General features: G+C 37.2%; 1 protein-coding gene across 1 annotated transcript in view; it reads right to left on the reverse strand.

Moving 5' to 3' along the window:
* LOC131050997 (galactokinase) overlaps positions 1–12,865 on the reverse strand; it is a 125,932-nt gene extending 113,067 nt beyond the window's left edge. The window contains exon 1 of the mRNA XM_057985320.2: positions 12,377–12,865. Within this exon, the coding sequence (XP_057841303.1) occupies positions 12,377–12,536 (160 nt within the window). The 5' untranslated portion in view covers positions 12,537–12,865. The remainder of the gene's footprint in view (positions 1–12,376) is intronic.
* Positions 12,866–15,419: the final 2,554 nt, after the last annotated feature.

A 15,419-nucleotide genomic window follows, 5' to 3' on the forward strand; every position in this document is an offset into this window, starting at 1 on the left:
ACCTGCCCAATCTGAATCCGTATATCCCACCAAGTCAATATCCATGCCTGCTACATACTGAATTCCATAATTGTGAGTACCCTAAATGTAGTGGAGAATCCGCTTAGCTGCTTTCCAATGCAACTCACGTGGCTCCTGCATGAATCTAGAGACCATGCCCACTGCATATGAAATGTCAGGCCTCGTATGAGTCAAGTAGATGAGGCTCCCAACAATTTGTCGATATAAAGTGCTATCAACCAAGGGTGAAGAGCACTTAGACTCAAGTTTGACCCCAGACAAAAAAGTAGGTGCAGGCTTACAATCAGCCATGCGAAATCTAGAGAGCATATCGAGTGCATACTTGGGTTGCCAAAGGAAGATGCCTGAAGAAGATTGAGTAATCTCAATTCCCAAGAAGTAATGTAGAAGACCCAAGTCTGACATCAGAAATCTATCATGTAGAGCAGTTTTCACTACCTTGATGGTGGATGAGTGACTCCCTGTGATCAACAAGTCATCAACATAGAGAACTAGAAATGTGAGAGTATCATCCTGGTGCAGAATGTAGACGTTCGGATCAGAATGGCATCGAGTAAAACCAACTGTCAGAAGGAAGGAGTCCATTTTGGCATACCAAGCTCGAGGAGCTTGTTTGAGGCCATAGAGAGACTTTCGAAGTCGACACACAAGTGAAGGATCTTGAACAAACCCTTGTGGCTGCTCCATATAGATTTCCTCCTGAAGGTCACCATGAAGAAATGCACTCTTGACATCCATCTGATGAACTTCCCAACGATGGGTTGCAGCAATAGCAAGGACAAGCCGGATGGAATTCATCTTAGCAACTAGAGCAAAAGTCTCAGAGTAATCAACGCCTGGAACTTGGGAAAAGCCTTTTGCTACCAAGCGAGCCTTATACTTATCAACCGACCCATCTGCTGCAAATTTTGTTCGATAGATCCATTTGCATCAAACAAGTTTCCTTCCCTTAGGAAGAGGAACTAAATCCCATGTGTGATTCCTTTCCAAAGAATTAAACTCTTCTTGCATTGCAGCATCCCATTCGGGAACACCTGTAGCTTCTCGAAAAGACTATGGATCAGAAGCTGAAGCAATGAAGAGATGTGGAGCTTACTGAAATTGTGACCTAGCTCTTCTAGAATCTGATGGATCACCAAGCCAATCTCCTGCTGACTCAAAAGTTTGTCTAGCCCAAAGAGGCACTGAAGCTGGAGAGTCTGGGGGAGAATCATCAACCTCTGAAGGATGACTATGAGAAGAATGTGAATCCTCACCATCACTGTCACCATCCGAAGCGGAGGAAGAAGACTCCTCATCAGGATTAAGAGGATTAAGATCCTCAGAAGAACTGTCATCATCATGCAATGTCTCCAATGTGATAGTGGATGGAGAAGTGGTATGAGAAGAAATAGAAGAACTCTCCTCAAAACGAACACTCCTCTCAATGAACAACTCATGTGTAGAGGGATGAAGAAGTCTATACCCTTTGACATCATCTGGATACCCAACAAATATGCAAGGCTTGCTCTGCGGATCCAGAGCCTTGCGTTTCTCTGTTGGAACTGCTGGAATGTGGGCCCATGCAAGAGAACCAAACACTCTGAAATGCTTAACTGTAGGTTTCCGACCAGTCCAAGCTTGAAAAGGAGTTACCCCCTTCACAGCTTTATGAGGAACTCGGTTCTGGATGTAACATGCACAATTGATGGCCTCTGCCCAATACTGAGGTGCCAAAGACTTGGAGTGAATCATACAATTTGCCATCTCCTTCAAGGACCTATTCTTCCGTTCTGCGACACCATTCTGCTGAGGGTTGTATGGAACTGTGTGCTGCATGTTGATACCTTCTGAAGCACAAATTTGTTCAAACTGATTATTAACATATTCACCCCCATTATCTATACGCAGAATCTTGATGAACTTCCCAGATTGTTTCTCTACAAAAGCTTTGAAATCTAGAAAATTCTCAAATACCTCAGACTTTTGTTTGAGAAAGTAAACCCATGTAAATCTGGAAAAGTCATCAATAAATGTTAAGACATATCTAGCCCTGCTGAAAGATGGTTGTGGAAATGGTCCTGCCAAGTCACTATGTACCAACTCCAATAGCTGTGGAGCTCTCCATGCTTTGCCTTTATCATACTTCTCCTCAGGATGCTTACCAAGAATACATCCCTGGCAAACTCCATCAGAAAATCGAATAGAAGGCAACCCTGAAACCATGTCTTGTTTACTGAGTTGTTACAAGTAACGATAGTTCAAGTGGCCAAACCATTGATGCCATAAACAACTAATCTCATCTGCATGAGTGAGTAAAACTGTCGAAAGAGAGTCAGGAACAAAGTGAGAAAACTGATATAATCTGGATTGATGATCTGCTTTTCCCACAGCAATAGTAGACCCATTATGCATTTCACTGATTACCACTGTATCTGGTGTGAACTCAACTCGTTTGCTAGAACCAGTGTGAGTGATCTGATAAACAGATAGGAGATTAGTTGATAAAGATGGAACACAAAGGACATCCTTAAATGTTCCTTCGCCCACATCAACAGACCCTCTCCCATGCACTTCAACAGGAGTGTCATCACCCATAAGTATGGAAGGCATAGAACATGGCTCTAAAGAGGTGAAATCATCTTTTGAAGAAGCCATGTGGTGCGAAGCACCTGAGTCAATTATCCAAGAATTGGGTTGTGAAGCAACAGCAACTAGGCCCTTACCCTTTCCTTTCCCTTTACTCTTATCTGTATCCTTAGAAGATCCTTCTGCTGAACTCTGTTTGACTGAATCAAGCACCTTGATATTATTCTTTTCAAGAAGATTTGAAAGGTGATCAATTTGTTTCTTTAAACACTTATGTTCATCATGACCAGGCCTCTTACGATAAGAACACTTGACCTTCTCCTTCTTAGGTTGTTCACCTCTTGATGAAGAGGTCTAATTATCTGCTTTTGAAGTAGCAGATTTCTGATCTTTTTTCTTCTCTCCTTGGTTCTTTTGTTTCTTATCTTGCTTACTAGACCCTTTTTGTTCTTTTGTGCCTTGATTTACAACTAAGACATGTGACTTAGAGGGTTTTATTGTACCCATTTGAACCAATTTGTCTTGCTCCCTAGTGAGTTCTGCAGCAAATTTATCTAGAGAAGGCATTTTGAATGTGGTACCTAGGGCACATTTTGTAGCATAGAATGTAAAAACAAAAACTAAATAGTTAGGACCAAGCTTAGAAAGAATACTCAGGATCAGTTACTTATCATCTTTCTTAGTTCCACACCGTTCCAACTGCAATCTTACAGACTTAAGTTTAGTGAAAAAGTCTTGTATAGTATCAAAATTGGTTGGATTCAACCCTATGAGTTCATTCTCTAACTGATGACCTCTTAGCTCATCCTGCTTACCAAAGAGGTTTTCCAAAGTGGTCCACACTGCATTTGGTGTAGTGGCAGATTCAATATGAAAAAGAAGGTCTGGAGAGACTGACATACATAGAGTACCAAAAGCTTCATCATATTTATTAAACCATTTAATCTTTTCTGCAACATCTTGAGGTTCAATTTCAAGTCCCATAGTAACACGATGATATCCATGTCTTTTCAGATATATTATCATCTTAGATTTCCATTCAAAATAATTATATGGTGTTAAAAGTGGAACTATAGATGCATCCATGATAGTAGAAAAGAAGATTGCAAAGAATCAAAAAAAGTGCAAGAAAGAAGGCACAAGAGACACCCCCCCTTTTCACTAGTCTCAGAAATCACCCCCCCCCAAATATTACAAGGTTGGCACTTTATAATTAGTGCAGTTACAAGGCTTTTTATCAGATTACAATTCTTTTGAGAAACCAATAGAGATTTTAAATACAAATAATTTGAGACAAGATCTAAAACAAATTAGCCTTATAACTGCTTAATTTATCTCAATACCTTTCCAACAACTATTAGTTTTTTAAAAACAGAGTTGTGAGGAGAAAGATATGACCAATTGAAGAGAAAACGAAGCAGCTGATACAAACTTTAATATCTGATAGAAAAAGACAAAAAATTTCAATTAGACCTGCAATAATGGAGAGTGCTCATTTCCAATTTTCCGTTAAGTATTTGTTTGCAAAAATCTGACACCCGAGGCAAAAGTTGTGCAACTTTTACGAAAGGTTGTTGAATTTCTCTGATAAAAAAACGGCTTAGGCCCTATTCAAGCTCGATTTCTGCAAAATTTATTAATTTTCTGGAAATACCATTTGAAACCCAGAAGTTTTTCGATGCTGGGAAGAAAACCCAGAAATCATTTTTTGTGAAAGTAAACAAAAGTTGGAACACTAAAACCGAAATGAAAACAGCTCCAGTAAAAAAAATTTACTCTGATTTTTTACTGTGTCCTCCAAACTCTGATTTTAGTGAAGTAAAAGTCACTTTTGACTTTGTCAAGCCTTATGGACACTCCGGAAATTCTTATTAAGCTTCCAATATTACCACAAAGCTGCAATCACCCAGATCTTATAAGAACACATACATGTAAACCAGATTTAACTAGAAGCTATTTTCCTTTAAACTGTTCTAATTCTCCAGATCACACGAGAATGCAAGAGAAGAGCATACTTAGTTTTTAAGGAAAATATTAGCTATATAAAAGACTCAAATCCCTCAAATAAATCAAAAAAAAGCAATGACTATACCAGACAATAAGCTCTGATACCATGTGAGATTCTACGAGAAGCGACAATCGAGCCAAGATCTGATGTCGGTTGTAGATCACATGCAACTCCTCACACAACGGATGATCGAAGATCAAAATAGCTGAATGAACATAATTTCAATATGAGAGAGAAATAAAGACAAAGAGGAGAATTTGGAGAAGACTCTCACTGAGCTATCACTCCACTAGCTTGACTAGTGAAGGTGAGAGTATAGTGCTTATTATATAGAAAAATATAAGCATATACATCCAAGGGGTGAATTAACTCCTATTCCCCATAAAAAGTGGGAGGTTTTACCTTCTTGGTAAATGCCAAAACATGTGGCATAACCTCCTTACATGAAGACAAAAAAGGAGTTGAGAAAGTTGGCACATAAGGCCAAAAGAGGGTGTGAAACCCAACTACCCCATAACCCACTTAGGAAATGACAAAATAGTGATTATGAGAGGTGGCACAACAAGCCAAAAGAGGGTGTGTAACTCAACTACCCATGTGAGGTGGAGAGTTACACATGTAGCTGAAGTATTTCGCCACGTGTCCTCATATAAACCACTCCTATTAACCTAAGCAAGCTTAAATAATATATGTGTAGGAAAAATAAATACCCCCTAACATAAGGAAAATAAAAAACCTACACTAACAAGTCCTCTTAGCTTAGTTCTAGGTTAGTGTTGAGTCTTTCGCTATGAACCTTTGCATTGAAGAGGTATAGTGGGTCAAGAGGTCAGAAGTTGATCAAGTTTGTCTCTTTAAGATGAACCGAGGTTCGACACTTCCTTTACCCAGCCAAGATTTTATCACTTCCACTTCTCCCAACACTGCCCATGGGTGCCCAGGCCCGATCACTCTCATTTCCATTCCTCGCCTTCGCCATCACCATTCCACGCTTTCATCCTTTCGTGTCTCTCTTCATTCCATAACCCTCCATCTTAACGGCTTTCCACTTCCCCTTTCCTACCATCACCATTTCACCCTAACCTTTCCACTTCCATATCCCTTACCTTCTATCTCTCTTAATCTTTTATCACCTTCACCTAACATACTCATCTACTACCCTTCACCTACATTTAGTCCTACCACTACACCCTCACCTCCCTTCACTAACTTCCTTTCCACCTTACCCCTATCCCTATTCTATCCTAACATCTCTCTTCCCCTCATACCTTCTATCTCACACTCCCTTTAGCCTACCATCCACACTAACTTCCTTTCCCCCTTTATTCCCCTAAAATCACCTATTCTAACCCACATCCCATAAGTCTCACTCTCTTTATTTCCCTAAGCTTACCTCTACCCCTACCCCTACCCCTAACCTTCTTACCCATCTATCCCACCTTTCCTTCCCCTAGTCTAAACCTCATCCCATTATAACCTACACCCCTCTACCCTTTCATTACCCCCTCATACCTCCCATTACATTTTACTCCCTAACCTTCCCTAACTCCATCCACTACCTCTTATACCTCCTAACCCGACGCCTCTTCTATTTCCATCATTTATATCCCTTATGTCCCCCTTTCCTCCAACATCCCATTTCCCCTCTTTCTCCACGTAGCAGCTTCCCTTACCACTTCCCTCACATTCCTCTCATCACCTTTTTGGGCCCCACTTTAAACTCAAAATGGAGAATTGAATTAAATTTTTATTAAAGACTCTTGTTGGGATCCACCGAGCTTTAGCCTGGGGATTTTAAGTGTTCTTAAATACCATGCCACATATTGCTTGGGCCCCACAAATCTTAAATGGAGATTTTAAAAGCTTGTTTTAAGGCATAGTATTTCCTTTGACTTCCTTTACCACCGTAGCCTTGATTGGGCCCCACCAAACTCTAAGGTGAAGGAAAAAGATTTTGAGACATTTTTTATTTTTTATTTGTTTAAAAGGAAAGCAGCCACTTCATCATTTTATTTGGCTCCTAATATTCCCAACACATGCCACGATGAAACACAATGTAAGGTGTGGCACTTAGGAAATAAACAAGCTGGCCTCTGAAGTGGAAGATGTGTCACATAAACAAAACATTGGGGGGGATTTAAATTCAAAATCAAATCATAAGAAGAGCAGGGCAGGCTCGAATATGATCTACAGCAGAAGAGCATAAAACTCTCAAATTGAACAAGGCAGAGATAAAGGTAGTTAACTTCCAGCATGGGGGAAAGGTGAATCAGACTTATTTTGAAGGTAATCTCAATCATGTTGATGCAAATTTCACCAAGTGTCATCTTTCAGGGTCCAATCTGGTGGAAGGTGAAGAATATTAGATTTCAAGACAGTAGTACCGAGAGATAACTCATTTCCAGATTGATAAAGCTAATAATGTTGTTAAGTTTTGTTTGATTCTTCTTAATTGAAATTGTCTTTTTTTTTTTTACTCTCAGGTGAAAAAATAAAAGACTCAGGAAAATCAGAGCAGACCAGACCTAAATCAATTCAGGAAGCAGGATTCAAAAGGAGCAGACCTAATTAGATGCAAGCCATCACTAAATTTACAATCAGACCTGATTTGAGGTCAATTTCTGCTCGAGATGAAGCAAAAGCAACTTGTTTGAAGCCTAGTTCTGTGCTTAATTCAAGGTTGAGGCAGAAGGATCTTAATTTGAATAACGAAGAGCAGATTGGGGGTATTTCTACAGACTTGGTCCATATTAGATTCAGGTTGGATTTCATCAATCTGAAAGTGACAGATTTATGGGAAAAGGAAACCTGAATTTTACAAGGAAGAAGTGAATTCAACACAATCTAGGACAATTTCATTAAGCACAATTGCTTGGGCAAATGAGGACAAAATCAACGGTTTTCCTGAGACTTGAGCGTGTAAAATTGGAGAAAATTGGAGACCCTGGGCTAGATTATCAAATTTCGCTCATGTACATTCCAAAGGTACAGGAGCGAATTCTTCTCAGTCTCTCTTTGTGCTTCTAATTTGGATGGAAATCTCACTTTAGAGTGTTGACTGGAGAGGAATCAAATTGAACTTACCTCTGGGGACGAATTTAAACAAGCTTGAACTTAGAAATTTGGAGAAGAAGCTAAGAATTTGAGCACAAGCATAAAATTCGCTCCCGACCCTTCCAAAGGTACAGGAGTGAATTTTCTTAAAAACACCTTCTTGCTCCTTACTTGGATCCAAACTCATGCCTTCGAGGCTTGATTGAAAGAAGCTTGAGTTATGTGTGCCTTTAAGAGTGAATTCAAACCAAGTTGAATGATGAAGTCTGGAGAATTTGAACAATATTGTCAATTTCGCTCCTGACCCTTCCAAAGGTACAGGAGCGAATTTTTCTTAGAGCCCTCCATTGCTTCTAAGTTGGACCAAAATCCTTGCTCCTATGGCGTGATTGAAGAGGAAATGATGTATGCATGCCTTGAAATTGAAATGAAACGAGTTTGAATAGCAAAACATGAGGAATCTGAGCCAAGAAGCATATTTCGCTCCTGACCCTTCCAAAGGTACAGGAGCGAAATCCTTGAAAGGTCCTAATTTCTCACTCAAGCAATTGAACGGATCTTATTAGGGAGCAAACCGACTTGATCATGATGGAAGAAGGATTCAAAAGCTAAGTTCAAGGTGAAGTATTGAGGAATGGTGAAGGGATTGAATCAAAAGAAGAATTTCACTAATGTCCCTCTCTAAGGGTCCAGAGCGAAATCTCTTGGAAGGACTTCCTATCTCACCTAAAGCACTAAGAGGATCTTGTTTTAAGCAAAGTTGGGAGTAGATTGACTTGAGCACGATGAGAAGAGAATTTCAAAAATCAAGTCTAAGGCAAAGTGATAGGAATGAAGCGTGAATTGAGTCCAGAGGAAGAAATTCGCTCATGTACCTTCCAAAGGTACAAGAGTGAAATCTCTTGAAGAGGAATGTTTTGTTAATCAAGATATCAAGACAAGCCTTCTTGAAGGTAATTTAAGTCTTTGTTGCAGCATGAGCCTTCTAATGATAATGAAAATTGAGTATGTGAGTGAGAAAACTAAGATTAGCCCTTAGTTCGCTCAGGTACCTTCCAAAGGTACAGGAGCGAAATGCATTCAGGATGAGTAATATGCTAATGATAGTGTGTTGTAAGTCTTCTTCATGGTGGTTTCAAGTGTTCAAGCGTCCTAAACTTCATGCAGATCGTGAGAACTAAGCTTGCCTTCATCAAATATTGATGAAAATTTGACTTATATCCTAATCTCGCTCATGTCCCTCTCTAAGGTACCAAGGCGAAATTCTATTAAAGGCAATTGCATTATGGTAAAAAACCGAAAAGATCAAGAGAAGACTAAGTGCAAGTCAACCTAGAAACATTTGATGCATTAATAAACCAATCTCACTTTGGCGGCAAAAGCAAATTCGAAATTTTTTAAGAGAAGTCGGCCAGCTAAAGGGAAATAAAATTTATTTATTCATCCAAACAAAGTCGGCTTTCATCAAAGAAGTGCATTCTCCCATAAAGGCGCCTATATAAGGGAGGTTGATTCTTAAATTATTCATCATTCATTTCAAACATTCTTCTTCAAAGAGCGAAATCCTTCAGCAGTTAAGAAGCAAATTCCAGATTTGTCAACAATCTTCACAAGCCGATTTGTCAACAATCTTCACAAGCCGAATTCGACAAGAGCGAATTTGAGGAGCAACTGAATTCATCAAGGCGAATTTCAAAAGCAGATTTCATTAGACAGATTGGTGATTGAGGAGGCAAATTTCAGGTCTTATAGAAATCAGTCACTTTAAGGCGCAGAGTACATCCTAACAACAGCAAAATTCAATAAAGGAAGGACTGAATTCATCATAGCAAGAGCAAATTTGCTCAAGAAAAGGACAATCTACCCTAAACCTGCACCTATCAGACCTGCAAATCACATAAAATCAGAGATTGTATAAGCTATATATCATGTGTTTGATGTTCATTTGTTTGTTTTGCAGCAGGAAAAGAAAGAAATCAGAAAGACCAGGTTGGAGGAAGATCGGAACGAAGATCTCAAGAAGAATATTTCAACATCAAGGTCAAAGGAAGACCTCTTCAAGAGGATCTCATAGGCAAACACAAGAGAGTCAAGGAAGGGTACATCGTTCATCAAGTATATCAAGGACGATGGAGGATCGACAAAAGTCATCACAAAGGAAGTACCAGACAAGGTGGCATCCCAGACACTGTTCCTCCAGTCAGATAGGTCCACATCAACATGTCCAGATTCAATGTACCTGACTTATCAATGATGACACAAACTTCGAGGCACCTACCCCCGTTTCCTATTGGTTCTCATGCATTGAATGTAATTTTCTCATTGGCTAAAAGGTTTTGTTGTAACAAACCCTAATTAGGGTTTTCATCTTGTAATCCTAGCCATTCATTCTAAATCAATCTCAGCCATTGAAATGTAAAGAGCTCCCTATATAAAGCCTTGGCTCTTCATTTGTAAAGGTTAATAGTCAGAGAATAGTTAGTCAATAAGAGTTAATAGTTAATAGTTAGTAAATAGAGCCCAGAATAGTAGAATAGCAATTAGAGTAGATTAAGAAGAGAAGGCAAGACATTGTTGCCTTAATTGTAAAGACTTATTTTCATTGAAGATATGGTGGAATATGTTGTTTCTTTGCAATGTGCATGGTCTCTTGTTGAATCTTCATTTTTGATGATAGATGATTAGATTGAGTGAAAAAAATTGTTGAATGCCTGTGTGGAATCTGTCTAGTCCATACCACTAGCCTCTTACTGATTGTAAGTGAGCCCTGCGTGGTCAACTGGCATAAAATGAGCTTAATCTCAAGTCGTTACACGTCTATTGTTCATGCATTAACTTGAATGATGATCAGTATCTGATGGTGTCCGATTTGAATATATTTGAAGCATTCCCCAGAAGATCGCACTGAGTTGGTATTAAATTGTTCAACTTGATGGTGAGACCCAGCCCAGTAGGACTCCACCTAGTCGTTCATCCATCTTCTTGCATTCTAGGTAGTAGAGTGGACTTCCTGAACCTTGCATCTTTTGTCATTTGTTTGTCTTCTAGTTAGTTAATAGGACTTGTGATTCCAGCAAATCAGACGTTTAGTCATCAAGTGTAAGTCCCCTTGTGATTCCAACAAAATCACATCATACCACAAAGAGCTTATCCACGAGTAGAGAACCTACATACAAGAACCTTGGAGTTGCCTCGACTGATCCTTCGACGAGATCTTCAGCAGTCGGGAAACTTTGCTCAAGAGAGGATAAGGTACCTTTAGGTATTTTATTCTGTGTTCGCATGTGCATGAAAAACACATCAACAACACCATAGCTACAAGCTTGAAGCCTACCCATGTTTACAAGTCATAAGATGTGGACCAAGCTAACACAAACAGCACCACCTCATCTTGGATTTGTGAAGAAAATAAAAAAATTTAAAATTTTATAGCATAATTACAGAGCTTCAAGCATAACCCAGGACTCTGGATCAAACAGCATTTATTAGGGCCATAAGCTCATCCAAGATTTGCAAAGAAAATATAATAAACTCAAAAAAACTTAATTTAAACAATACATTTTACTGCATAATTATAGAGCTACAAGAATATCCCAAGGTACATAGTCATCAGAATGCGCCCATATTAGACAAAAGTGACAAAGGCAACCATACCCTCATTCAATATTTATAAATAAAAACAAATTTTCAAATCAAAATTCTTAGAGACTGCATTTTTCCAGCAAATTTTCAATCTCCTCCAGGATTTAAAAAGAAATTTGAAAACTGAAATTTAAAATTAGGAAAAGATATAAAAATACACCCCGGTAGCATAGTTTATGGATCAAAACAAATTTAAAACATTCCAATTGCAGTATTACGTAGCTTCAAGTCTAACGCAGATTTATGAATGTGGACCAAGCTTGCAAGATATATAATCATCTATATATATACATAGACTTGTGTATATAATTGTATATTCATGCGCATGTATAGTTATACATCAGATAGTATAGACGTATGTATATTCACGTAACAAAATTGTGGAGCGTTTCTTGTCAGCAGGGTTTACAAATCATAAGAATGTGGATGAGGCTTCCTCTACACAGCATTAAAGGCAGCCAAAACCTCATGCAAGGCTTAAAAAAAAGGCACACGTTCTCAATGAATAATTTGAATCTCAAAACAAATTACAAACTTCTCATGGCATAATTACAGAACATTAAGAATAACCTAGGTTTACAAGAAGGCAACGCCCACCCACAAAGCATTTAAGGCCGCCACATTCTCATTCAAAAATTTACAAAATAAAACTTAAAATTGAAAAGTAAAATAGAATAATGAAATATTCTCATAACACAATCATACAGGTTACAGCCTAGCACAAGCTTACACATTATAACCAATATTGAGGACCAATCTCGTTAACAATTATACAGCTTTAAAGACGGCCACATACTAACATTTTGAGCCAATGTTACTCTACACAGCTTTAATGAGGGCAGTAACCTCCTATAATTCACTAAAAATAATCAAATTTATAAGAAAAGAAAAACACTCTCGTTTTATGATTAAAGAGAACCACAATCTCATGCAACGTTTAAAAGACAAAGAAAAGTTCAGAAAAAAGTAAACTTTCAGGGCAAGTTTACAAATTCATTCCGCATCTTTAGAGAAATTTGAAAGATTCAAAATATCGAAAAAAAAAAAAATTCAATGGCAATTTTACAAGTCAAAACAAAATACCTGGAGCTCGAGCATATACGTCAGGTTCAGTTCCGTAAAGTTCAATAAATTTTGCCTTTAAATTGTCGTAGCGAAATTGAGCCTCATCGAGGAGGGATCCTTCGCCATAAACTGGTTTTAAACTACCGAAGATTGGAACAACCTCATCCACCTCCGCCATATCTTGATATTCAATACAGAAAGCTGCTGTGAATCAAGCCCTAATTAACTAAATACTGCTCCTCCTACTAAATTTTAGAGGAAAATTTTCAGAAGAAGAAAATTTTAGAGGAAAATTTACAGAAGAAGAATTTAATAAATAAATATGGATAGGATTTTTTTGAATCGACTCAAAATATTGAATTGCCCGTCAATTCTGATGTTTACAGTCGACATTCGAGTTCAGATCATGACTGATATTAATAGACGAGAAGTGCCAATTAAATACAGATGGGCGGCACAGAATCCGAAAATAAAAAGATAAATATTTTTAATCATCGTACCGCATGTACATGTTAACTATTTCTTTTTGTGCATGTTCCCTACTTTTTAAAATTTTATTTTTTTCAGTTTAAGAGGAACATTTGAAACGAACACTTGTATGGTCCATGCTAAGTCTTTCATTTGACTCTATTCTCTTTTCTTACGTTTTAGTAGGAATAATGAATGAATGATTGAACTTGGTGCAATGAGTCTTAAAAAGTTTAAGTATTTTTAAAGTTCCTTTTAGATATCAAAATTTTCATGGTAAATTTAATTAAAAAGTTTTCTATTTTGTCTAGTTTTATTTTATAATAAAGCATTAAATGTCTATTGTGAAGTTGTCTTTGTACTTAATTCAAATGTTAGGGAATGGTTATCTAGCTTTTATAATGCATCAAACATCTATTATAATCTATTTGTAATGTATATAGGATAATGATATCTTGGTGCATTCTGGGTGTTGGATAGTCGTTTCTCAAATGTTATTATAAGTCAAACATTATGATATAGTGTCATTGCATCTCCACCACTATTTTGTTGCAAAATAGGCAAGTTCTTATATCTCACTCCTCCTTAGTTATGATTTGTCATGTTAGTCTTGCATGTAAGGTGATGCAAGCTAGTTCTTAACCAGGCTATCAACATTTTCACTTTCTACTTAATCTTATTTCTATGCAAGTATTTTTCATATTGTCTCATGTGGGGTTAATTTTTTGATATAGTAAGCTTTCTTTTGGTCACTTTGTTTTGTCCACATGGCAACCTTGAATCTTTCACCTACACAAATTTGTATTTCCCCATCAATGTTTTGGTACTCTTACATATTAATGTCTTGTGTGTTCATCCATTATACATTATGTTTCATCCACATATTCTTCATTCTACTTAGTTCTTCCTCTATAACTATTATAGGTCAACAATGGTTCTTTATACTTTGAGTGTATTTTAGGTAGTTTAACAATTAGGTCATCACTGATGCTTCCATTGGAAAAGTACATATTTAGCTAATATAATCTTGTGTAGAATTAAAAGTTTTAATTTTGAGACTAGTTATAATTAAGTACCTTTTCATTCTATCTACTCACCTCCACTTTTAATATATTTCCCAAATTCACACTGATAAAGGACCACAAAATTGCCAAGAAAACCAACTAAGATTCTATTGGTATTCTAATCCCATAGGTCTAAAATCATGCATCTATTGTGTAGAGGGTATAAATCTTTCCATCCCCCATTGTATTATTTTTTGTTCTACGTGTCTCTCAACTAGGCCTATTATGAAAATTGAACCTAAGGTACTTGTATACTTCCATTATTTATAATGGGATACCTTCTAAAAGGAAGTTAGTTTTTTTCATTTTCTCTACAATGAAAGATCATGACTTTGGTTCTGCTAGTGTGCACTTGCATCTTGATCTCTTGAAAGAAGAGCTCTAAATCTCTCAAGTGTTCTCTCAAACTATGGGCATTTTTTTGCAATTAAGATGAGATCAACATATAAGAGTAACTTTATTACACAGTTCACAAACTTAGTAAACCCAACCTTGTTCTAATTTATTAATATAGAACCCAAAGAAAGTGAGAGAAAGTAGACAACCCTACTTGACATCAATGTTTCTTCCAAAGCATTCTAACATTCTATCCTTATTCCTCATTGTGGCCCTTACCTGCTTATAAATCCAATAAACTATCTCCAAAATCAACTAGAACCCCAGGTTCCTCCATCTTACCCCAAGTTTTATCTATAGGAATTATGTCATTTTTTTAAATATAAAAAAAGCATCTTCCTACTTGGGTGTCCCATATTGTTTTATCATTACTAGGGGTGACAAAAAGATCAATAGTTGAATGTTTCAATCCAAAACATGTCTACCCTTTTACTCATTTTTCCTCTCTTTCTACCCAATTATTGATTCTAGACTCCATCATGCTCTTAAAAATTTCTCTATCATGCATTGGCACAAATTATATTTGGAAGTAAAATTGTTCTGTGTGTCGCCATACAATACTCAATTCCATGATCATATTGTTTTTCAAGTGTGGAGGTCACATGTGGGAAGATAAACAATGTAGAAGGGGGTATAATGTTAAATGGAGTGACATCTAAGTTAGTGAAAGTGACTCAGTTTGCAAAAAAATATTGGGGAAACCAATGAACAAAGACACACCAAGATAATGATTGGAAAGAATGGACACCATATCCATAAAACACCCAAAGGAAAACCAACCTAGATCTATGGACACTAATATGACATACAAATTGGTTGCTAGGAGAGAGATGCCTTGGAGACTAAAAATGCACTAATGAATGAAAAAATATCCAAGCAAATTTCAATAGATCAAATGGTTGGTGGAAGATGTATACACCTAAAAATGGTCTGAAGATAATTAATTAAATAAGCAATTATTTAATTATCTCCCTTCCCAATTTAATTGAATTCATTAGCAATTTGATTAAATTCCCCATTCACCTGCTTATTAATAAATCTAAGGATTTATTTAGTAAGTTCATTTTAATAGTCCCCTTTGATTAATTAATCCTCCCCCCATTTAATTCATTTCTTCTAATCCCCTAATTAAT

The sequence above is a fragment of the Cryptomeria japonica genome, chromosome 6, assembly GCF_030272615.1.
Source record: "Cryptomeria japonica chromosome 6, Sugi_1.0, whole genome shotgun sequence".
NCBI lineage: Eukaryota > Viridiplantae > Streptophyta > Pinopsida > Cupressales > Cupressaceae > Cryptomeria > Cryptomeria japonica.